This window comes from Centrocercus urophasianus, unplaced genomic scaffold (genome assembly GCF_019232065.1).
Source record: "Centrocercus urophasianus isolate 14NV4802_14NV808 unplaced genomic scaffold, USGS_Curo_1.0 seq_63, whole genome shotgun sequence".
NCBI lineage: Eukaryota > Metazoa > Chordata > Aves > Galliformes > Phasianidae > Centrocercus > Centrocercus urophasianus.
In genome coordinates, this window is record NW_024885233.1 from 115,946 (window position 1) to 137,750 (window position 21,805).

At 59.4% G+C, this 21,805-nt stretch overlaps 5 protein-coding genes across 5 annotated transcripts; 4 read left to right on the forward strand and 1 right to left on the reverse strand.

Moving 5' to 3' along the window:
- Positions 1-127: 127 nt before the first annotated feature.
- On the forward strand, positions 128-9,631 carry FNBP4 (formin binding protein 4). Its single transcript, XM_042836790.1, has 17 exons — positions 128-257; positions 418-498; positions 582-718; positions 803-986; positions 1,069-1,219; positions 1,302-1,416; positions 1,520-1,858; positions 2,167-2,377; positions 4,004-4,122; positions 6,226-6,330; positions 6,602-6,735; positions 7,052-7,149; positions 7,699-7,877; positions 8,181-8,411; positions 8,517-9,038; positions 9,128-9,285; positions 9,452-9,631. The coding sequence occupies exons 1-17, from the start codon at positions 128-130 to the stop codon at positions 9,540-9,542; spliced, it is 2,985 nt and encodes a 994-aa protein (XP_042692724.1). The 3' UTR covers positions 9,543-9,631.
- Positions 9,632-9,720: 89 nt separating this feature from the next.
- Positions 9,721-13,403, forward strand: AGBL2 (AGBL carboxypeptidase 2). Its single transcript, XM_042836791.1, is given in 12 exon segments — positions 9,721-9,945; positions 10,033-10,143; positions 10,145-10,276; positions 10,372-10,590; positions 10,677-10,751; positions 10,845-11,005; positions 11,082-11,849; positions 11,916-12,078; positions 12,161-12,287; positions 12,405-12,502; positions 12,572-12,669; positions 12,743-13,403. Coding segments are annotated over 12 exon segments (2,643 nt in total). The 5' UTR covers positions 9,721-9,915.
- Positions 13,404-13,650: 247 nt separating this feature from the next.
- On the forward strand, positions 13,651-16,328 carry MTCH2 (mitochondrial carrier 2). The gene is made up of 13 exons (XM_042836719.1): positions 13,651-13,783; positions 13,928-14,012; positions 14,090-14,196; positions 14,270-14,296; positions 14,365-14,418; positions 14,494-14,551; positions 14,661-14,712; positions 14,795-14,854; positions 15,340-15,433; positions 15,508-15,552; positions 15,627-15,694; positions 15,963-16,038; positions 16,122-16,328. Exons 1-13 carry the CDS (start codon positions 13,697-13,699, stop codon positions 16,206-16,208), a joined length of 900 nt encoding a protein of 299 aa, XP_042692653.1. The 5' UTR covers positions 13,651-13,696; the 3' UTR covers positions 16,209-16,328.
- Positions 16,329-16,926: 598 nt separating this feature from the next.
- On the forward strand, positions 16,927-19,000 carry NUDT8 (nudix hydrolase 8). Its single transcript, XM_042836725.1, is given in 5 exon segments — positions 16,927-17,025; positions 17,027-17,148; positions 17,246-17,378; positions 18,438-18,515; positions 18,595-19,000. Coding segments are annotated over 5 exon segments (678 nt in total). The 3' UTR covers positions 18,841-19,000.
- Positions 19,001-19,005: 5 nt separating this feature from the next.
- On the reverse strand, positions 19,006-21,723 carry NDUFV1 (NADH:ubiquinone oxidoreductase core subunit V1). The gene is given in 11 exon segments (XM_042836718.1): positions 19,006-19,188; positions 19,274-19,419; positions 19,492-19,573; positions 19,647-19,769; positions 19,771-19,814; positions 19,888-20,100; positions 20,179-20,368; positions 20,443-20,626; positions 21,223-21,393; positions 21,479-21,561; positions 21,633-21,723. Coding segments are annotated over 11 exon segments (1,380 nt in total). The 5' UTR covers positions 21,693-21,723; the 3' UTR covers positions 19,006-19,104.
- Between the last annotated feature and the right edge of the window lie 82 nt (positions 21,724-21,805).

Below are 21,805 nucleotides of genomic sequence, written 5' to 3' on the forward strand. Positions count from 1 at the left end.
ACCGCCCCCAGCGACGTCGTGACGCAGCGCGACGTCGTGGCGCCAGGCGACGTCGTGACGTCACGTCGTGGCGCACGTCACGCCGCTCCCCCCCCGTGCGGCCGTTTCTCTCCGCGCCGCCGCCACCATGGGGAAGAAGTCCCGCAGCGCGCCGGGCCGCCGGCCCATCCTGCAGCTCTCCCCGCCGGGGCCGCGCCGGGAGGACGCGGGGCCCTCGGGGCAAGCGGCGGAAGGGACCGAGTCGGGGTCGGAGCCGGGTAAAGGAGGGGCCGCTTTGTTGGCGGGGCGAGGCCTGGCGCGGCCTCCGAGCGGGGCTGCGGCCGTGGGCCGGGGCGGCACCCTCCGCCTTTCATCCCCCGCCCTTCCCTCGTCGATTTTGGGGCCCTCGGCGGACTCGTTCCCTCTTTTCTTCCGCAGACGAAGCCGAGGCGGTGCCGGAGCCGCCCCGGAGCGCTCCCAACCCGCCGCCTCCCGCGTCCGCCGCCGTCAAACCCACAGGTAGGGACCGTTCCTCTCCTCCGACGGCGCCGGGAGGGCTCGGATGGGCCTCCCCGCCCGACTGAGGGTACCCCCGCTGCCAGGTGGGCTGTGCCTGCTGGGCGCCTATGCCGACAGCGACGACGAGGAGGGGGAAGGCGCCGAAAAGCCGGCACGCCCCGCCGGTGCCAATGGAAACAGTTCAGCCGACATCGACAGCACGCTGGCCAACTTCCTGGCGGTAAGCGCGGAGCTTCCCGCCTTCCTTTTAGCCCCGCGCCGTTCAGCTCTCCCTCACGCTCCCTGACTGCGCTGATTTTTCAAGGAGATCGACGCCATCACGGCCCCCGCGCAGCCAGCCGAGCCCACCCCCGCTGCCCCGCCTCCCACCCCTCCCCGCCCGGAGCCCAAGGAGTCTGGCACGGCCACGGGCATCACCGCCCCCAATGGCACGGATGCAGCCGTGGCCCCTGAGTGGCAGTACGACACGCAGTGCTCGCTAGCAGGAGGTGAGCACCGCGTGGAGTGACTTAGACGCAGTGTAGGGGTGCCGGTCCTATGAGTGACCTGCTTGTTCTTGTTCCCTGACAGTGGGAGAACTGGAGATGGGTGACTGGCAGGAGGTGTGGGATGAAAACACCGGCTGCTACTACTACTGGAACACGCAGAGCAATGAGGTGACCTGGGAGCTGCCGCAGTATTTGGCAGCCCAGGTGCAGGGCCTGCAACACTACCAGGCCAGGTGAGAGCGCATCCAGGCTAGGAGGGAAAGAGGGAGAGAAGGGGCTGCATCCCTGTGCTGACTGTTCACTTGTTCTCTTCAGCAGTACAGCAGCGGGCACCAATGGGAGCTTCACAGCAGCTGCTGAGCCCTTGGCACAGGAGAAAACAGGTCCAGTAAGTGCTGCCAGACCCGGGGCTAAGCGGGAGGTGAAGAAGGTGAGTTTGAGCAGCCAAGTAGCAGGCATTCTGCTATGTTCCTGAGCCCCCACTTGAGTCTAGGGGCATATGGAGCCGCTGATACAGTACTCAAACCTCACAGGAAGTAAATGAAGGAGTGCAGGCGCTCTCCAGCAGCGAAGAGGAGAAGAAAGGGGTGGCGGCGGCCCTCCTGGCACCACTTGTGCCGGATGTGGTGAAGGAGGAAGAGGAGCGCTGGAGGAGAAAGGTGATTTGCAAAGAAGAAGTTGAGCCGCCCCCAGAAGAGGAGGTGAAAGCAGAGGAGATGCCTGCTGCGTCTGAAGAGCCCAAGACGGGCAAGGATCCCCTGGAGGACACGCTGCAGGAGGAGCTGTGCAGTGTGGTGCAGTCGGGGGAGAGCGGGGAGGAGGAGGAAGAGCAAGACACTCTTGAGCTGGAGATAGTGCTGGAGAGAAAGAAGGTAATTTGGTACAGGAAAAAATTCAAAGAATGGCTAGTAATAAATAAACCAGGCATCAGTAGTAGCTGCTTCCATCCCAGCCTGAATCTTTTGTGAGGGGTGCTCTTTGTGTCCTGTGCTGCTGACAGAGCTGGGAGCTGATAGTACAGCTTCACACAGATGCTCTGCTGGCAGTTCTAGAGCTGTTGCTTCCTGTTCGCTTGCCTTTACACCACATTCTAATTAGAGCAGTTCTTCTTATATGCGTGACACGTATTTGGGGCAGTTGGGATCCCTGAAGTGCTGCTCACCATCTCGTGTCTCCACAGGCAGAGCTGCGTGCTTTGGAGGAAGGAGATGGCAGCGTTTCAGGCTCCAGCCCGCTCTCTGACGGGAGCCAGTCTGCCTCGCAGGATGCAACCCGCAGGCTGGCCTCAAAGCGGGGGAAGTGGAAACTGTTTGCGGGAGCTGCCAGCCCTGATTCTGCTAGTCGAGGCTCCAGCAAAACGGGCCGGGAGAGCCCAGAGGCAGGAGAAGCAGGTAATTTGAAAGGCTCCCTTCGGAGGGAGGAGCGGGTGTTCGGAAATGCTGCAGCCCTCTCCTGCCGGGGCTTCTCCTCCCCGAAGATGGGGTTTGCCTGAGGCGCACGGTGGAGCCAGGAGGTGAGGTAGGTGACAGGGCACAGGGGTGACTGGCAGCGGTGTCATGCACAGCCCAGCTGCCAGTGGGAGTTCGGGGGAAAAGCTGCTGCTCTGCCGAATCCTGTCCTTTAGCCTACCAGTAAAGTAATTAGGAGAGTGCTAACACTTAATGTGTTAGTAGAAAAGAGAATGTAAAAGCGTAATTTTGGCTTCATGCCCTGCGGCTTCTGTTAGGATGTTATAAATCCTCACAGTGATATATCAGGAGCTGTTACCTCACTTCTTAAGTTCTGTTTCTTTGTCACTGGGTAACAGTAGCCACATCTCATGCAGCTCAGGTGCCCCCAAGAGCCATCTGGCTGTGCTGTGTAGAAAAGATGAGACTGACTGAGCCTTGCTGTGAGAAGCACCTCCTTCCTGCAAGAAGTGTGCTGTGCAAGGTGCATTGAGTTTAATGCCTGAGCAGTAGTGGGGTTGCTCACGCTCCCCTTAGCTCTCTATGCAGCAAGGAGACGCCGAGCCGTGGTCTGAGATCTGTATTAGGCAGGTGTTGCAGAGCGTTGTATGAACTTGTAGCCTGATGGAGGTGATGTGCTTGTGGCTGTTAATGCTCCGCCACAGCTTGCACTCTGCTGGAGGCTCCCCAGCACTCCCAGCCCCTCCAGAGCAGCTCTCCCTAACATGCACCAGTTCTGTTGCTACGTCTGGGGGAACAGCACAGGAACAGTGTAGAAGCACCCTGAGCCTGTAGCAGGCTGTGTTCTGCTGAAGCAGGAATCAGCATGAGCCCTCCTAGGGGCTGCTGTGACCCTGAGGTGTGATGGTCGGTGGTGCTGTTTGCCCTTGGAGGGAGGATTTGGCTGCAGGGTCCTCGTGCCTCACAGGCTCAGAGGAGATGGTGCCCAGAGCCAACTGTCCTGCAGCGCTGCAGTTTTCCCACTTGGCATCTGGGGAACAGGAAGCTGTTAGTTTAACCTGCATCCTGCTGCTGTGGGGTAGCAGAAGAAGCTGAACACCAGGATGCATCAGAAGTGTGATTTTATTTTTTTTAACACTGGTTCTGGTTGGAGTTCCTTGCAAAACTTCCTCCTTGGCACGTGGGCAGGTACTGAGTTGCTGCTGTCCTGCAATGTAGCCCGAACAAAGCCTTACCATCTTGACAGCTTTTGGGAGCTCTTCTTTGGCAGTTGTCTCAGTCTTACTGTCTGATACTATTCTTCCTAGCAAATAATTAAGCTGCAGGAGTTCAACGATGTCACTGGGCTGCTGGCACTCAGCATTTCTTCTTTGTTCCTTTTCCTTATTCCTGTGTTGTGGCAGCTGCACAGTGTTGTGGCACTGAGTCCTGTGTGTTTTTTCTAGAAAGGTACTGACCACCTGACATACAGGGGCTGCAACCCTTTCTGCTTTTAATTTCAGCCTTTTTTCATAGGAAAGAGGCCCCTGGCTGTGGCTCCCCAGTGTGGTATGAGGAGCACGGGCAGCACTGTGACAAACAGGCTCACCTCTTGTTTTTCCTCTGCAGCTGTGAGCATGGAAGCAGCTGATGGGCCTTCAGACAAAGAGGCAGAGTCTGAGGAGCCCCAGGAGAAAGTCAAAGCACAAGCGGCACCAAAAATAGAAGAGGAGGAACAGGATCTAAAGGTACGGATCTGTGCAGGTGTGTGATGTCTTCCATCGTGCGGTGGGAATGGCAGCAGGTCCTGGGGTCCTGAAGAGGGCATTGGGGCCAGCTCACCCTGTGGCAAACAGCTGTGCAGGATCAGGCCAGCATCTCTGTAGCCTCATGCCCTGTTACCAGCAGAAGCCAGCAGCAAAGGCTTGAAAAAGCCTTTTCAAAAGAGAAAAGGGGGATGGAGGCACAAAGAATGACCCCCAGGCCTTGCCACAAGAGAGAGAGCAAAGACTTTTGTCTTAAATTCTCGCTGTAATCGTCTTGAAGTGTTCTCTCTCATGTGTCTCTTCAGTTTCCAGGCTGAAGACTCCTCGTCCATAAGCACTCTTTGTCTGGAGGCTGCTATTGTTGGTCCTCCTGCCCCATGTTTAGCTTTATTTTACAAAGCAGAGATGGGCTGCTGGGGCTAACTGGGAATTGCTGCACCGTTGCTCTGATATTTTCCTTTCTGAGGCTCAGCCTATTTTTCTAAGCAGACAAACAATTCCCAGAGCCCCTTCCTGGACATGTTTAAGAAACGTGGACTTGTGGCACTGAGGGACGTGGTTAATGGGCTTGGTGGGGATGGGTTGATGTTGGACTCTATGATCTTTAGAGGTCCTATCCAACTTTAGTAATTCTTTGATTCCTGAGCCGTAACACTTACACTCAGAGCTTCAGATTCCGTTGATGGTTATGCAGGAGGGCAGGGGACATCTCCATATTTGTCCTTTGCAACCTGTCCCCTTTGTTCCTCAGTTGCTCATTACTGGCATCTGCTTCGTTAGCAGGTCACCCTCCCTTTGCCAGATTGTTTGTGAACGGGGAGTCATTGGCTCACAGTAGAACTCCTCTGGAAATGTTCTGAGAAAACTCACACTTAACTCTGCCCTTATTTCCCCTAATTTAATCATTTTTGCAGTCAAAAGGGCTTTAATGTCCTCATGCCACATTTAATCTGTGTCAGAAAAACTTGTAGCAGAGTTTCGAGGTGTGACGTGATGTTCTCTGCACAAAACCTCCTCCAGCATAGCATATACATGAGGCTTTTGTTGTTTTCTAATTTATGATAAAAAAAAAAAACAAAGCCTGTGGCAAGGATTGTTTTCATTGGCTGCTGCGTCCCAGCCGGCTGCTGGGAGCCTGTTAAAGTGTCACATTTGCTGTCACCTTTTCTTCTGGTGCTGGAGGTGCTCTGTGTGATGGACTGTGTGCCGTAGCGTGGTGATTTCACGTGCAGGATCCCTTTAGCGCTGTTGGAGGAATGCCAGCTCCTTGGGTAACTCATTCCGTTCGCTTCGTCGGTTCGGGGTGATTCTCTTCAGCCTGGTTTGTAGGAGATCCTGCGCTGCGGAGCCATCCCCTGATTTGGGATCTTCCTGCCTTCTCCGTAGGGACTGCAGTGCGGGAATTTGTTTCCCTGCCTTGGGCTCCTTTAGCACGGCTCATCAGCCCGGTCCTGTTGTTGGCTTTGGGAACTTTCCCAGGTCTCTTCTGAAGAACGATGGAAAACGAAATGGTTTCAGAGTCCTCCTCGAAGCAATTGTGATGTCCCTCGGAGGGATCTCTGCTGTGCTCTTTGCTTCCCAGCTCACCCCATGCTTTCAGATTGCTCCCCCGGGGCACGGCCCTTCATAGAGCTCCCTGTGAGGTGCTGGGGTTGAGCCGTGCTCACTGTGGGCTGGATTATAATGCAGACGCTGCCTCAGCTCAGGAGTAAATCTAGAGCTGGTGCCTTTCAGCACCCTCTGGAAAGCAGCAATTTACAAAGGCTGAAAAACGTGTCCTGGCCCATTTCCTTTGGGAAGCACTTAAAGTCTTCGATTATTTAGCGATCTGTTTGCTCTGCTGTGACGCCGTGGCCTTTGGCTGATTTGGAGCCGGGAGCTGCTAGGAGTAGGGAGCGGTCCCCAGGAAGCAGCAGAGGCTGCAGGAGGGGCGGGCTGGGCGGAGGGAGCGACCAGCACAGGAGCAGAGCATGCTTCCTCACCGCGGGACTGCAGCGGGACCCCAGGGACGTCCGCAGTAGGCACAGCAGCCCGGCGACGGCGCCCGAGCGCAGCTGCTGACTCTTCCCCCTTTCTCCCTGGCAGTTTCAGATCGGAGAGCTCGCAAACACTCTGACTAGTAAATTGGAGTTCCTGGGCATCAACAGACAATCTATCTCCAACTTCCACATGTTGCTGTTGCAGACAGAGGTAACCGAGCCTTCGCCCCTCGCTCCGGCCTTCCGTCTCCAAGCGGATCCCGCTGTGCGCCGCTGAGCGCTGCGCGAAGCTCGTGGCTCCGGCGCCGCAGGGCCCATCCTCGGTGGGGTGCGAGCATGGCTTTGCGCAGAGGCGGGCTCCTCCTCCCAGCCCCCCCGAGCCCCATGCCATAAGGGAGCCTCTCCCAGACCTCGAGTCCCGTCCCTGGGGCTGCTGGCAGCCCCCCCCCTCAACGGCTTCCCCCCGGTTCTTGCCCCTCTAGACCCGCATTGCAGACTGGCGAGAAGGTGCTCTCAATGGAAACTACCTCAAACGCAAACTCCAAGATGCAGCCGAACAGCTAAAACAATACGAAATAAACGCCACCCCTAAAGGCTGGTCCTGCCACTGGGACAGGTACGCCCTCTTCTACCTTTCTCACCTTTCATCTCTGACATCTCAGACATGATTTGTGACCATCACCACCTGACGACGCGGCGCCGTCCCTCTTGGAGACTCCATTAGCGGTGCTGGGCAGGCAGAGCAACTTGCGGCACTTTCAGAGTTTGAGCCGGCCGCCAAATGGGAGAAATGCAGAGCGAGTGCTCAGTGCTTTGAGACGGAGCCGATCCACTGTTTGGACAGAGCTGGTGGCACTCTCACGAGTGTAAAGCGCTGCTGCGTTGGGCGGGCCTGGGGGGTCGCGCATGCGAGAGCTCTGTGAACTTTGCAGGATCTCTGGATCACCTCTTCTGACCAACAGCTCTGACAAAGGACAAACTTCAACTCATCGCCGGAATGAAGAACAAGATTTCTGTCTCCTGCCAGCAGGTCAGACCCAAACATTTCTTTGTCTATTTGGCTTTCTCGATTAATTTTCCTTTATTTGAAATCTTTGCTCTTTTGTTTTTCAGCTCCCAGATCTGCTCCCTTTCTCTAGCATTCACTGTATGTTTGACACCAAGAGTATCATAAAAGCGACCTCCACGCACCACGGGGTTGGGGGCAGCCGCTTCTCACTGGGCTGTTCCCTGGTGCCCCTTCTTGGAGGGGCAACTTTAAGCCGAGGTGGCGGCTCAAAGTCCCGGTGCTAGTGCGACGTGGCTCTGCTGCACGCTGGCCCGCTCTCAGCCCTCCCCTCCCTCGGAGCAGGGGGCTTGGGGCAGTGCTCACGGAGCCAGCGGGGCCGCTAGCTTGGAACAAGCTGGCTTGGGCCTCTCCTGCCTCTATCCTCAAAGTTGTTTGTCGCGTTTGGGAGCAGCAGCCCAGCTGCAGAGGGTCTTCCCTGCGAGAGCACACTGCTGTCGTGGGCGGGCCTGCCTTGGAGTGTCGCTGTGTGGGAAGGGAATGTAAAGCTTCGTTTTCTTTCTTGTGATTTAGGGAGCATAGGCGCTATTTCTATGTTAACGAGCACTCAGGAGAGTCACAGTGGGAGTTCCCCGACGGAGAGGATGAAGATGAAGGACAGCAGAGCGTCGACAGAAAAGCTGACGATCCTCCCAAACCACCTCCCAAAGAGAAAGGAGAGCATCCCGCCGATGCCACTGAGAGTTCAACAGGTATGGCGTGGGGATAGGAAGAGGAGGGGGGAGTTTGGTGTGGCACTCCCAGCCCTAGGAGCGGGTCCCCGTCCGTGCAGCGGTGGCGGTAGCTTTAGGTGAGCCTCCCTGTTCGGCGGCAGGGCCTTGGAAGGAGGCAGCACGCACCCGTGCTGGCAGCGGAGCGGCAGCGTGGTCAGTAGCCTGGGTTTTCAAGCCTGTGTCACTATGTATTCTTCAGGCTCCCTTTGTAAAGAACCCTTCTCAGGCCAAGTCCCTGCTACGTCTCTCATGCCGCTCACTCCATTTTGGACTCTGCTTCAGTCCTCTGTCCCGGTCCTCCAACCTCCCTTGCCTTTGGAAATGCCTCCGCCGCCTCCGCCTCCACCTGACTCGCCGCCACCGCCGCCACCGCCCCCACCACCTCTTGGAGAAGATGGCGAGATCCAGGAAGTGGAGATGGAAGACGAGGGGGGCGAGGAGCCGCCTGCCCCGGGGACGGAGGAAGATGCTCTGCTCAAGCCTCTCCTGCGCCCAGCTGTCAGCAGGAGCCAGGTGAGCAAAGCTGGGCCTCGTTCGGTGTCTCCAGCTAGCAAGCCGTGACCCCATCGGGCCCTATAGGTGCCGTCTGAGTTCCCAACCCAGTGCTTTCCATTGCAGGGCGCTGCCGAACCCAGCCCTGCCCTGCTACTCTCCGCCAAGCCCCAGAAGCGGAAAGCCACAGAGATGAACGCGGAGCTGATGCAGCGAACGGCCACCATCGGCAGCTGCCCTGTCATCTACAGCCAGCCCTTGATGGCCACTGGCAAGTACCAGCCTTCGCCTGTGCCCCTCTCCTCCCTGAGGCCACGCCAGCGCCTGCAGGGCGACATGCAGAGCCGTGCCAACCTCCGCCTGCCGCCGGGACATGCAGTCCCCCAGCCATCCAGCATGGCCATCCAGCCCGGCTACTTGGGTGTGACAGCACCCGCTGCACCATCCGTCATGAGCTACTCCGAGTGCGCCGTGCCTGCTGGCCTTGCTGCTGTGCCACCGGCCCCAGCACGTGGCTCCCTGCCTGCCACCAGCACTGCTGAGCATCCGCCTCCCCCACCTCCACCCCAGACACCTCCACCTCCCACACCCAAAGCGCCACCGCCACCAGATAAACCTGAAAAGCCAAGGAAGGGGAGGAAGGAGAAGGTAGGAGGACGCTCCTGGGCTGTTATGTTGCCCGTGAGCCTGCTGTCCTGATGATGTGCCTAACTGCAGCCCATTTAATTCCTTTGCAGAGCAAGAAGGGCAAAACAAAGATGCCATCACTGGTGAAGAAGTGGCAGAGCATCCAGCGGGAGCTCGATGAGGAGGAGAACTCCAGCTCCAGTGAGGAGGACCGGGAGACAACGGCGCAGAGGCGCATTGAGGAGTGGAAGCAGCAACAGCTGCTCAGGTATGGACACAGGAGCTTTGTCACGGAGCACTGCTGTCAAGAGCCGTCTCCTCATCCCCTTTAGAGGCAGGGAGTGTGATCTGGAGTCTCTGGCTGGGGGAGAGAGTGGTGGGGAGAGTATCCCTTTGCATCACCTGAGTGCTGACACCCTGCTTTGTCCTTGCAGTGGCATGGCGGAGAGGAACGCCAACTTTGAAGCGCTGCCAGAGGACTGGAGAGCACGGCTGAAGCGGAGGAAAACTGCATCTAGCACGTGAAGCGTACACGCGGCGCTGTTTTTTACAGTTGTACAGTTTGGAGCCCTTTATGACTCAACTGTTGTCCAATAAATTGTAGCAGTTTGGGATGTGCCGTCTGCTTGAATGGCAAGAGGGACATTGAGGGTTCACGTGGTTGGGGTGACATCCGTGGGCTGGGGCTGGAGTGTCACCTGCAGTGTGGAAACGAGGGCCCTGCCATGGCACTGCTCCCCTCAGTGTTCACCAGGGCACAGTGAACAACACGGTCCTTCTGGCTCCTTTCCCAGCTCCAGCCTGGGACCGCCCCATCCTTCCCCACTGCCAACGGTCACTGAGCAACCGCGTCTGGGAACAGAAGGGGACACGAGAGGGTTGAGTGCCTCTCGAAGTCATGTGGCTCCTGAGGCACCTCACTGCCCAGGTTGGGGGCTGCCAGGGGGACTGGGAGGAGGACTGGTGGCTGCCAGCCCTGGGAGTGAGCAGGCCCTGATGGCACCGTTCTGCCCAGGCTGTCCCTGAGCCCTACGACAGCTTCATGCACGACCACCTGTGCTACTACGGCTACTTCAAAGGTGAGCTGCGTGTCACCTTCTTGTACCCCGGGCTGTGGGACCCCCTGGTTGGGCTCCAGCAGCGCTCTCCCAAAGGCCAGAAGACAGCCAGCCAGCAGAGCTCTGTGTCTCCATGGGGACACACCGAATGCCACTGTGCTGACACTGGCACCCAGCAGTGTGTAGGGAAGGACCCGAACTGTGAGTAAAACCCCCAGCACCAGGCTGCAGCACTCCTGGTGGGGTAACGGGTGCTTTGGGGTTGACACCAGGAGCGTTGTCTCCAACCTTTCCAGCCCGTGCTGTCTGTTCTCTGCTGGAACTGCACCATGGGGCTGGGAGCCCCCCAGCCCATTCTGCAGCCCCCAGGGCCCCGCAGTTGGTCCCATTGCAGGGCTATGGGTCACTCAGGGAGCCACGGGCTCTCTTTGCCCTTCCCTCGGCACGAGGAACCCTTCCTGCTCCCCGGTGGCCCATTGAGTGCGAGGTCATCAAGGAGACCATCAAGCACATTGGTGAGGTAGCACTCTGCCTTTTCCTATCCTTGTCCACATGCCCAACCACTGTGATGATAATGGGATGTGTCTCCATCCCTCCCCAGAATGGATCCCCCCTGAACCAGAACCCTTCTGCCAGCCCATGGACCACCACTGGCTGCCAAGGGCTGAGCAGCAGGGCACTGTTGTCTACCAGCTCAGCCCAGGTAGTGCCCAAGGGTGCTGCTCACCCCCTCCTCATCCCTGTGCTATCACTGGGGTGCTGAGCCCAGCTGTTCCCAGTGCCCTCAGGCTCCTGCTTCACCCGCGCTCGGGCTGGGGGGGCCCCAGGCCCCCTTTCCTCACCAGCCGCCACCCTGGAGGACTCCCAGGACAACACGCTGCTGTTTGAGTCGCGCTTCGAGTGTGGCAACCTCCAGAAAGCAGTCAAGGTGTAAGAGTGGTGATGGGGATGGGCAATGGGAACAGTGGCATGCCCAGTGCCAAAGTGTGGTCCTTCTGCCCACCAGGGGCCCCTATGAGTATGTGCTGACACTGCGGCCAGACCTGTACACCGCCAAGCACACCCAGTGGTTCTACTTCCGTGTGCAAAACACACGGAAAGACACCGTCTACTGTTTCACCATTGCCAACCTGGCGAAGCCCAAGAGCCTCTATGGCAAGGGCATGTGCCCACTGTTCTACTCACAGAAGGACGCCCAGAGCCATGGCATCGGCTGGCGCCATGTGGGCACCAACATCCGCTACTACCGAGGGAACAGTGGGGAGGAGCCGGCTCCCTTCTGCCTGTCCTGGAGCACCTGCTTTCCCCATGACAGTGACATGTGCTACTTTGCCCACTCGTACCCCTACACCTACTCGGACCTGCAGCGGTACCTGCGGACAGTGATGGGTGATCCAGCACGCTCACAGTACTGTGTGGTGCGGGCACTGTGCCGCAGCCTGGCCGGTAACATCGTCTACCTGCTCACCATCACTGCGCCGTCTGGTGGTGCAGCCAAGCGGGCGGTGGTGCTGAGCGCCCGCGTGCACCCTGGGGAAAGCGGTGGCTCCTGGGCCATGCAGGGTTTCCTCGATTTCATCCTCAGCGCTGCTCCTGACGCTCATCTCCTACGCCAGCTCTTTGTCTTCAAGGTGGTGCCCATGCTCAACCCCGATGGGGTGGTGGTGGGCAACTCCCGCTGCTCTCTGGCTGGCCGTGACCCCAATCGAGCCTACGGGACTGGATCTCGGGGCTCCTTTCCGGCCATCTGGCACCTGCGAGCCATGGTGGAGAGGTGAGGTCAGCGGTGCACGGGCGGCCAGTGGGGTGTTGGCTGCTGTATCCTGACAGGTACCTGCAGGCTCTTGGTGGAGCAGGAGGTGGTGCTGTATTGTGATTTCCACGGGCACAGTCGCAAGAACAACGTCTTCATGTACGGCTGCGATGGTGGTCGGGACGGCTCTGAGACACGGTTGCAGGAGCGCATCTTCCCACTGATGCTAAGTAAAAACGCGCCTGACAAGGTGGGCTTGGCATCTGGTGATCTGCATTGGGCAGCATCGTGGTGACGTGGGTTGCTGTCATGGTGCCTCCATGGGGCTGCAGTTCTCCTTCTCCAGCTGCAAGTTCAAGGTGCAGAAGAGCAAGGAGGGGACGGGCAGGGTGGTCATGTGGCGAATGGGCATTGCCAACAGCTACACCTTAGAGGCGGCCTTTGGCGGCTCCACGCTGGGTGAGGGACAGTGCTGGAGATGGAATCACCCAGAAACACAATTCCAGCCCTAAGGACAGGCTCTGGGGCCTGGTGAGGGATGCAGCCACTCGTTTTGTTGTCCTATCTCCCCCGCAGGTGGAAGGAACTCACACTTCACAGTGGAGGACCTCAAATCGTTGGGCTACCACCTTTGCGACACACTGCTAGACTTCTGTGACCCCAATCCAGCCAAGGTGTGTGGGTGACTGCAGCCAGCAGCAGCCCCACACGGCAGTGACAATGACACTGGCTCCATCGCACAGTTCCAGCAGTGCCTGGCAGAGGTGGATGCATTGCTGCGGCCACGGCTGGGCTCCGGTCAGAGCTGGAGTGACATCGCCGCCTCACAGCTGGAGTCCAGGTGTGTCCCAGTGGTGCCATCTGTGGGAACAGTGACCGTGGCAGTGGCTGCAGTTGTCTTCTCCCTCACACAGCACCAGCGGCTCCGATAGCTCCTTGTCTGATGGGTCCCTAGAGAGGAGGGAGAGCCCCGGCAGACAGAAGGGACAAGGTGCCAGGGTGGCACTTGGCCGGTTGCAGCTGAGGAGGAGAAAGCGGTTACGGAGCCGCAGAGTGAGGAATGCCATGTACAGGCCCAAAGGCACCCAAAGTAGTCATGGTGGTGACCCGGTGAGAGTGGCTCAGTGTGGTTCTGCCTGCCACAGTGGGACTCAGAGTGCCTGCAGCCCCGCTTCTGTGCTCCAGCAGACACAGTCGTGCTCCCCCGTGCCCCTATCTGTCCCTGTCCCCACACGAAGAGGCTGTGGGGCAGCGGAGGAGTTGCACAGAGCTGTCCCCGCTGCACACACAGCAGTATGCCACCACCACACCACTATGAGAGCCACACGGATGGAGGGGTATGTGACAACCACAGGGCACCGCTGGGCACCACGGAGTGCCATCGCTGCCACCACCACCGCCGCCATCACCACCACGGCCACCAGCACAGGTACTGCTTCTTCACGGGCAGGCCGAGTGAAACCTTCCTCACGGGGCACCACAGCGGCGCTGTCCCCGAGCGTGGCCACTGCTGCTGGCTGCGGGAGGTGGCCCGGCCTCACAGCGGCGCGCTGCTCCGCCTGCACTCGGCATTAAAGGCAGCTTTGTTGTGGCAGTGCCGTGTTTGTGTCGCACCGTGTCCCACGGGAGGAGAGAGGGGAGAAGGGCTCTCGAGGGCCAGCTGCCATGGTGTCACTTCAGGCCCCGTCGCCATGGCGACAGCTCGAGCCCGCAGGCATCGACGCCGCATCTCAAGCCACAAGGGTGGTGCAGGCCTCGTTGCCGTGGCGACCAGACCGGAAGTGGACTGAGAGAGCGCCGGAAGTCGCTGCAAGGCGGAAGCGGAAGCGGTGGAGGTGTCCTTTGGGCCGTGGCGCCGGGGCGGCAGCATGGCGGACGAGGCTTCGCAGGTGCTTCTGGGCTCGGGGCTGACTGTGCTCTCGCAGCCTCTCATGTACGTGAAGGTGCTGGTGCAGGTAAGGTGCCGGGTGGGCGGTGCAGGGTGCCGGGGCGGCGGTGCTCGGCTGTGGCATAGCGCAGCGGTACGGGGAACTTGAGGGAATGGCACAGAGAGTGGGCCCGAGGGGGCCGTGGGGACCGTCCGTGCTCTCACGCCGCAGGTGGGATACGAACCACTGCCGCCCACCCTGGGCAGAAACATCTTCGGCCGCCAGGTCTACCAACTTCCAGGCCTCTTTGCCTATGGTGAGTTCCACAGTGCAGCCTCGTCCGGGTGCTGTGGGCACACGGTGGGGCTCTGACGCTGCCCGTCTCTCCTTCAGCCAAACATATCGTGAAAGTGGATGGCAGAGCGGGGCTTTTCAAGGGCCTCGCCCCCCGTCTCTGCTCCAGCGCCATTGGCACCGTGGTGCATGGCAAAGTGCTGCAGGTACTGTGCCCCCTGTGTGCCTTCGTTTGCAGCTGCTGGTGGGTCACTCCTGACCGTGTGCTTCTCTCCACAGTGGTACCAGGAGGCTGAGAAGGCTGAGGTACGTGAGGGCTTTTAGGATGAGGTTTGTGTTTCAAGGGCTTTCCTCATGCTTTTGTCTCTCTCCAGCTAGGAGCCAGCAAGAAGGAGCCTGTGTCCTCTCTGGAACAGGTGCTGAAGGAGGTGAGAGGAAGGAGGGTGCTGCAAAGTTCCCCCCTGCCCTCTTTCCCTGCCTCTGACAGCTCTTCTCTCCTCCAGACTTCCCGAGAGATGGTGGCTCGCTCTGCTGCCACCCTCATCACCCACCCCTTCCATGGTACGTACCCCTGCAGTTGACTGTAACCACCACTGTGGCTCCGTGGGCATCATGGTGGCAGCCTCAGTGCCATCCCACTGTGCCACGCTGATCTCAGCTCTGCCCACAGTGATCACCCTGCGATGCATGGTGCAGTTCATTGGCAGGGAGACCAAGTACAGGTACGGGGGCAGCCACAGGGTGCCATGTCCCTGTGACCCTGCTTGGTGTGACCAGTGCCCTCTCCTTTTCTTCCTGGCACAGCGGAACACTAAGCGCCTTCACCACGATTTACCGAGAAGAAGGCATCCTGGGGTTCTTCGCGTGAGTGCTGTGTGCTGGGGGTGGTGGGGGTCTTTCCACTAAACCCACAGACCTTGGGCATTGCTTCTTGCTTTGTTTTCCCATTTTCTTGCTCACCATTCTTCATAGTGCTCTGCTTTCATTTTGGTACGTGGGACCAAAAAGATGTACTCCTTGGGCAAGCTAATGGCTTGTAATCACAGTGCCTGCCCCATGTTCATAGAACCACTGAATGGTTGGGTTGAAAGGGGCCACAAAGCCCCCCAGCAGATCATGCTGCCCAGGGACCCATCCAGGCTGGCCTTGGGCACCTGTAGAGATGGGGCACCCACACCTTCCTTGTGTAATCTGTTGTGTGGCTGTTGTTTGGTGCCTGGGGAACCATAAAACCGTGCTTGAGCCACTCATTATTTCCTGAGTATCCACATTCCTGAGGCTGTGAGCTCTTCCATTGAGTGAAGATCTGCTGTTTCCTGTTCCTAAACTCTCTGCCTCTTCCCTTCCAGCGGCCTTGTTCCTCGGCTCCTCGGAGACATCCTCTCACTCTGGCTCTGCAATATGCTGGCCTACCTCATCAACACATATGCGCTGGAGAACGGGGTATGGGCTCTGTGCCTCAGGGGATGCTCAGGTCCCTGCTTCGGGTGGGACTCACAGTGCCTTCCTCCCCCCAGGTCTCTATGACAGAGATGAAGAGCTATTCGCAGGCAGTCACCGGGGTGAGTACAACCCGCAGGTACGTGTTGGCACGCTCGTGGTGTTTTCCACTGAGCAGCCCTGCTCTGCCTTGCAGTTCTTTGCCAGCATGCTGACGTACCCCTTCGTGCTGGTCTCCAACCTGATGGCTGTCAATAACTGCGGGTGAGCGCACTGCCACCACCACCTCCCTCGTCTCCCACACTTGCCATGTGTGCTTGTGATCCATGTGAGGTGTTCCCAAAGGAAGCTCCCAAAGGGCAAGAATGGTTTCCACACCCCCAGGGCTGAGCAGGCGCATCCTTGGGGAGGTGCGGGGTGGGAGCTGAAACCTCAGCAGTGTTACAGATGGAGCTCAGCCCTGTGCAGAGCCGGGGAATGATGGGTCCTACATCGCCCCTGGGTGGAAATAACACAGTGCTCTCCTTATCAGGCTAGCTGGGGGCCTGCTCCCCTATGCACCCACCTACTCCTCCTGGCTGGACTGCTGGAGCCAGCTGCACAAGGAAGTAAGCACCACAATGCTATGGGGCTGCTACAGGGCTAAGGGCAGCCCTGAATGACCCCCAGGCTGATACTCGTTCTGTTGCAGGGCAACATGAGCCGAGGGAACAGCCTGTTTTTCCGCAAGGTGCCCGCAGGAAAGCGATATGTGTGGGATGAGAGGAGGTTCCGCTGAAGGTGGGAGTGGAGCCGTAAACCCATGCTAGTCTCTACTGAGAAGGAATTATGAGAGAGTGGTGATTTCTATACTTTTTTTTTTTTTTTTTTTTAATCATTTAATTTTGAGCGATGAAAATATCTGTGTGAGAGTGTCTATTGTGGGGCTGTGGGCTTTCTTGGGGGGGGACGACCCTGCCCTGCCTTGCTCTGCCCTGCCCTGCTCTACCCTGCCCTGATCTCCAGCATTCCAAGGAGGCTTGTACACACTGTGCCAAGGTTGTGGGGCAGGAGTGTTCAGGAGTGTACCAACAATCCTAATGTGTTCAGGCACACGTTAGGGTTGTTGGTAGGGCTGCGTGCCCAGCAGGGTTGCTGCAGTCCTCTTGTCCCAATTATACATCCAGCAGCAGCATATTACACCTTGCTCGTGGGGTTGCACACCTTGCAGGGGAGGTATAGTTCCACAGATCAAGCTGCACACCCAGTGCCAGGGTTGCACCCCTGCCGGCAGTGTTACGCCCCCGGTGTGCGGGCTGCACGCCTGGCTATGGGATTGTGTACCCAGGGGGAGTTGCTGCACGCCCAGTTGTGAGGCTGTACACTTCGTCACCGCCTTGCTCGCCTATCTGGGGCACCGCACGCCCCATAATCACGTCACACAGCCGCTGGGAGCGCTGCAGGCCCGGGGGGGGGCGGTCCCTCCTTCCTTCCCTCCACCCCGGAGCGGCGCAGCCATGCGGGTGGGCAGCTGGGTGCGGGGAGTTACGCACCGCGTGACGCTGTGCGGGGGCACGGAGCGGCGGTGCCGGCGGCTGCTGGCGGAAGGGGCGGCGGGGGGGAGGCGCGGAGGCCGGGGCGGCCGTGCTGGTGCCGCTGTGCTCCGTGCGGGGCCGCCCCGCGCTGCTCTATACGCTGCGCTGCAGCCGTCTGCGCGGGCCCTACGGCGGCGATGTGAGGTAGTGAGGGGGGACTTGGAGGGGCGGGGTCGTGGAGTGGGGGTCCCCCCTACCGGCCCTGCCGCAGCGCCGCCCCCCCCTCCCCCACCCGTTGCAGCTTCCCCGGGGGGAAACGGGAGGCGGCGGACGGCGGAGCGGAGGGCACCGCGCTGCGAGAGGCGCGGGAGGAGCTGGGGCTGAACCTGCGGGAGGAGAGAGTCTGGGGCCGGCTGCGAGAGCTGCCCGACAGGGTACGGAGCGGGGACACAAAGGGGGACAGAATGGGGATCAAAGGGCACGGGGACAGAGGGACGGCACCGGGACCTTGGGGATAGCGCAGAGACATGGGGACAGAACGGGGACATGGCACAAAACAGGGACGTGGAGACAGCACAGGGACATGGGGGCGTGGACAGAACGAAGGGTGGGGACAGTGCACAGGGGCAGAATGGGGACAGGGTCAGTGCAGGGACACCGAGGACAGAATGGGGATGTGGGGATAAACTGGGGACGTGGGAACTGCAATGGAGCATGGGGACGTCGGGTACAGAATGGTGGCATAATATACAGAAGGGCATTGTGGACTGAATGGCGATGTGGGGACAGAATGGTGATGAGGACAACGCTGGGACATGAGGACAGTGTGGGGAATATTCGGAAAAATACAGAGATGGCAAAGGAACGTGGGGACGGAACGGGCACATGGGACGTGTCTGTGCTAGAGAGCGTTTTGATGTTGAGCTCGGGGCTGGCAATGGTAAGTTGAGAAGAGCAACAGTCCCCATGTCTATCACTGTCAACAGGGTGACATCAGGAACAGCACGGGGACACAGGTGGTGTGGTGGGGTTACAAGCACTTCTGGGGATGTGATAGGGCCGTGGGGATCGGGAGACACAGGACTGGGAGATGGGGTGGGGTAATTGGGAAGAAAGTGTAATTGGGGGCACTGGGGACACCGTGTGGCTGGGAAATGGAACAGAAGTGACTGGGGCCAAGGTGAAAGGGACGCTGGAGACACAGTGGAGACGTGGTGAGATCGGTAAAATTGGTGGGAATACAGGGATGGAGTGTCTGGGGACAGGAGCACTGGGGCTAAGGGAGGGTGGGGCTGGGGAACAGGGTGACAGGATGGGGTCAGCAGGGCAGTGGAGACACATGGATGGGCGTGGGGTGGCTGGGGATAGGGCAGCAGGGACGTGGTAGGCAGAGGCTAATGGTTTGGGATAGGACATGTGGGGATGGGGAAGCGAGGTGGCTGCAGCACAGTGGCATTTGTCACCCTGTCTTTCTGCCACATGCTCCCTGCCAGCACGGGATGCTTGTGGTCCCTGTGGTGGCCAACCTGGGACCCCTGGAGGACCTGACACTGTCCCCAAACCCTGACGAGGTGGGTGACCCCCAACCCTTTGTGCCCTTCCCTGCTGTGACCCACGTGCGTCCCCCAACTCTCTTCCGGCTTCTGCAAGGTGGCAGAGGTCTTCACACTGCCTCTGGAGCACCTCCTGCAGGAAGAGAACCAGGGCTACACCCATTTCCGCACTGCGGGTCGCTACGGCTACACCCTCCCTGTCTTCCTCAATGGCCCCCACCGCATCTGGGGGCTGACAGCCATCATCACTGAGCTGACGCTGGAGCTGCTGGCACCCAACTTGTACTGCAGAAAGACCCACGTGCCTGGCCATGGCATCACTGCTCCCCAAAAAAGGGCTTGAGCTGCATATTGAAGGAGCCAAGGCTCTGAGGGTGAGGGGTTTGGGGCTGGAAGGTTTTGGGGTGGAGGGTGGCATGGTTTCACCACTGTCCCCTTCTCTGTGCCATTGCACCCATGGTCGATGTTTCACGTTGTGATTTTAGTAAAAAGCCATGTTTCAAGCCGCTTCAGTTACAGCAGTGTTTATTAAGGAGCTCCAAGAGTGGGCTAGAACCCACTGGGAGCAGCAAAGTGTGGTGCCACTGCTGCCACCACCCCGACCTCCTCATGCTGAGGCCGCTCGTGCTTTGGCCTCTCCAAAGCGCCGCATCCTGTCCTCCAGTTCCGGCCGAAAGTGGCGGATGAGGCCCTGGGTTGAGCAAACAAAGCAGAGTCAGTGAGGCTGAGAGCTAAGCCCCTGAGGTCCCGCTGCCATCCCAAAGCCCTGCACCCACCTGCACGGGCCACGCGGCACCATCACCCAGCGCACAGATAGTGTGCCCCTCAATCTGCTTGCTGATCTCCCACAGTGCATCAATCTCAGCTGTCTGTGCGTCTCCCTGCACGAAGCGTGCCATCACCTTGTTCATCCAGTCAACACCTGTGGGGACAGGGACACGGTGACAGGCCCTGTGATGCAATGACAGACCCTGTGGCACAGCCCCACGCTTACCTTCCCGGCACGGGGTGCATTGCCCACAGCTTTCGTGCTTGTAGAACTCGATGAGACGAGCGATCGCTTTGACAATGTCAGTCTGAGGAGGAAGGGGACAATCAGGGGACACTCATTCAAGGGAGGGGGCAGCCTGGGGAGGGCTCACTCTGTACCGATTTATCCATGACAATGACGGCAGCCGTGCCAAGCCCACTCTGCGCCTGCACCAGGGAATCAAAGTCCATCAACACAGTCTCACACACCGACTTTGGGAGCAATGGGGTGGAGGAGCCCCCCCGGGATGACAGCCAGCAGGTTGTCCCAGCCACCACGGACACCCCCTGCCAAAAAAGAGGGGACACACTGAGCCAGGCCCGGCAGGACCATCCCGTTGGGTTTGAGCGTGGTGCTTACCAGCATGCTTCTCAATGAGTTCCTTCATTGGCACTGACATCTCCTCCTCCACTGTGCAGGGGTGGTTGACGTGGCCGGAGATGTTGAAAAGCTTTGTCCCGGAGTTGCGCTCACGCCCAAAGCCAGCAAACCAGGCACCGCCACGCCGGCAGATGGTGGGGGCCACAGCCACCGTCTCCACATTGGCCACCGTGGTGGGACAGCCAAAGACTCCTGTAGGGAATCAGAGCTGTGAGTGGTACCGGAGGGAATTAGTGGAGTGGAGATGGGCAGAAGGGCTCCAGCACGTACCCACGTCAGCAGGAAAGGGAGGCTTGAGGCGCGGCTTGCCCTGCTTGCCCTCAATGGACTCGATGAGCGCTGTCTCCTCGCCACAGATGTACGCCCCAGCACCCCTCACCACGAAGACATCAAAGGCATAGTCAGAACCACAGGCATTCTTCCCCAGAAGCCCAGCCTCGTATGCTTCCCTGATGGCCACCTGCGGAGGGGACAACAGGTAGATAGCAGCAGGGGATGTCCCCATGTGTGTTCCACCGCATCCGTGGCACCCACCTGCAGATTGGAGGCCTCATTGTAGAACTCGCCGCGGATGTAGATGTAGGCGGCACGAGCACCCATGGCACGGCCGGCCACCAGGCAGCCCTCCACCAGCTTGTGTGGGTCGTGCCGCATGATCTCACGGTCCTTGCAGGTGCCTGGTTCCCCCTCATCTGCATTCACTACCAGGTACTTGGGTCTGACAGGATGCGGTGTCAGTGTCAGCACCCCGTCCCATCTCCCAGCTCCATATCTCCATGTTCCCGGTTTTCCCTCTGTTCCATCTCCCCACTCCCCCATCCCTGCCCCCGCCACGTTCCTGGTGTCCCTAAGTAATCCCATCCCCTCTCAGCCCCCTCCAACTTCTCTCTCTTCTTAGCACCCCTATTACTTAGCCACTAATTTGCCTGTACCCCCACCCTATCTATGCCTGTACACCCTGCACCCCAATGTCGCTTTGTTCCCAATCACCCCAGCCCCATCTCCTAGTCATATGATGTCCCCTGTAATTCCTACTCTTGTGTCCCCAGATCTCCCTGTCCCCACTCTCTGCTGTTCCATCTCCCAACCTTGTGTCCCCAGTGTCTCTTTGTCCCTAGACACGCCTTTCCCATCTCCCAAGCTGTGTCCCCTGCTCCCCATGTCCCTGTTCCCAAGCAGTCCTGTCAGCCCTCAGCCCCTTCCCTCCCTGACCCTCCAAGCGTCCCTGTCACTGCATCACCCCAGCCTCTCAGCCCCATCCTCTCTGCATCCTCCACATCCTTGCCCTGCCCACCCCTTCTCCTCAGCACCTACCTGCCATCAGGCGGCTTGTTCATGAAGCTCCACTTGAGGCCGGTGGGGAAGCCGGCCCCCCCGCGGCCCCTCAGCCCCGAGGCTTTGATCTCACCCAGGATCCAGTCGACGCCCTTCAGCAGGATCTCCTTCGTCTTGTACCAGTCGCCCCGCCGCAGCGCTCCCTGCAGCCTGCGGGCACGGAACGGCGGCTGTGAGCACCCGCAACCCCCGCAGCCCATGTTTCTCTCCCACGCTCCCGGTCCCCGCTGCCCACCTCCACTCGTGCCGCCCGTAGAGGTTGGTGAAGATACGGTCCTCATCCTTCAGAGAGCCGAACTGCGTCTTTTTCGGCGCTGTCTGCGGGGAAGGGAGGAGCTCAGCGCGGCCCCGGGCTCGGAACCAGGCTGAGCGGTCGGTCCAGCGCTTACCGAGAAGCCGGCGGCGGCGGCGGGGAGACGACGCAGGGCCCTCAGCTGCCAGGCGGCCATGGCGCTCCGCCGCCACCTTCAGGCGCCCCCGGCTGCGTCGCTCGGATGTGGCGTCATCGGAGAGCGCCGCGGCGCGCTGTGATGACGTCACCGAAGCCGGCCGTGGGTCAGGG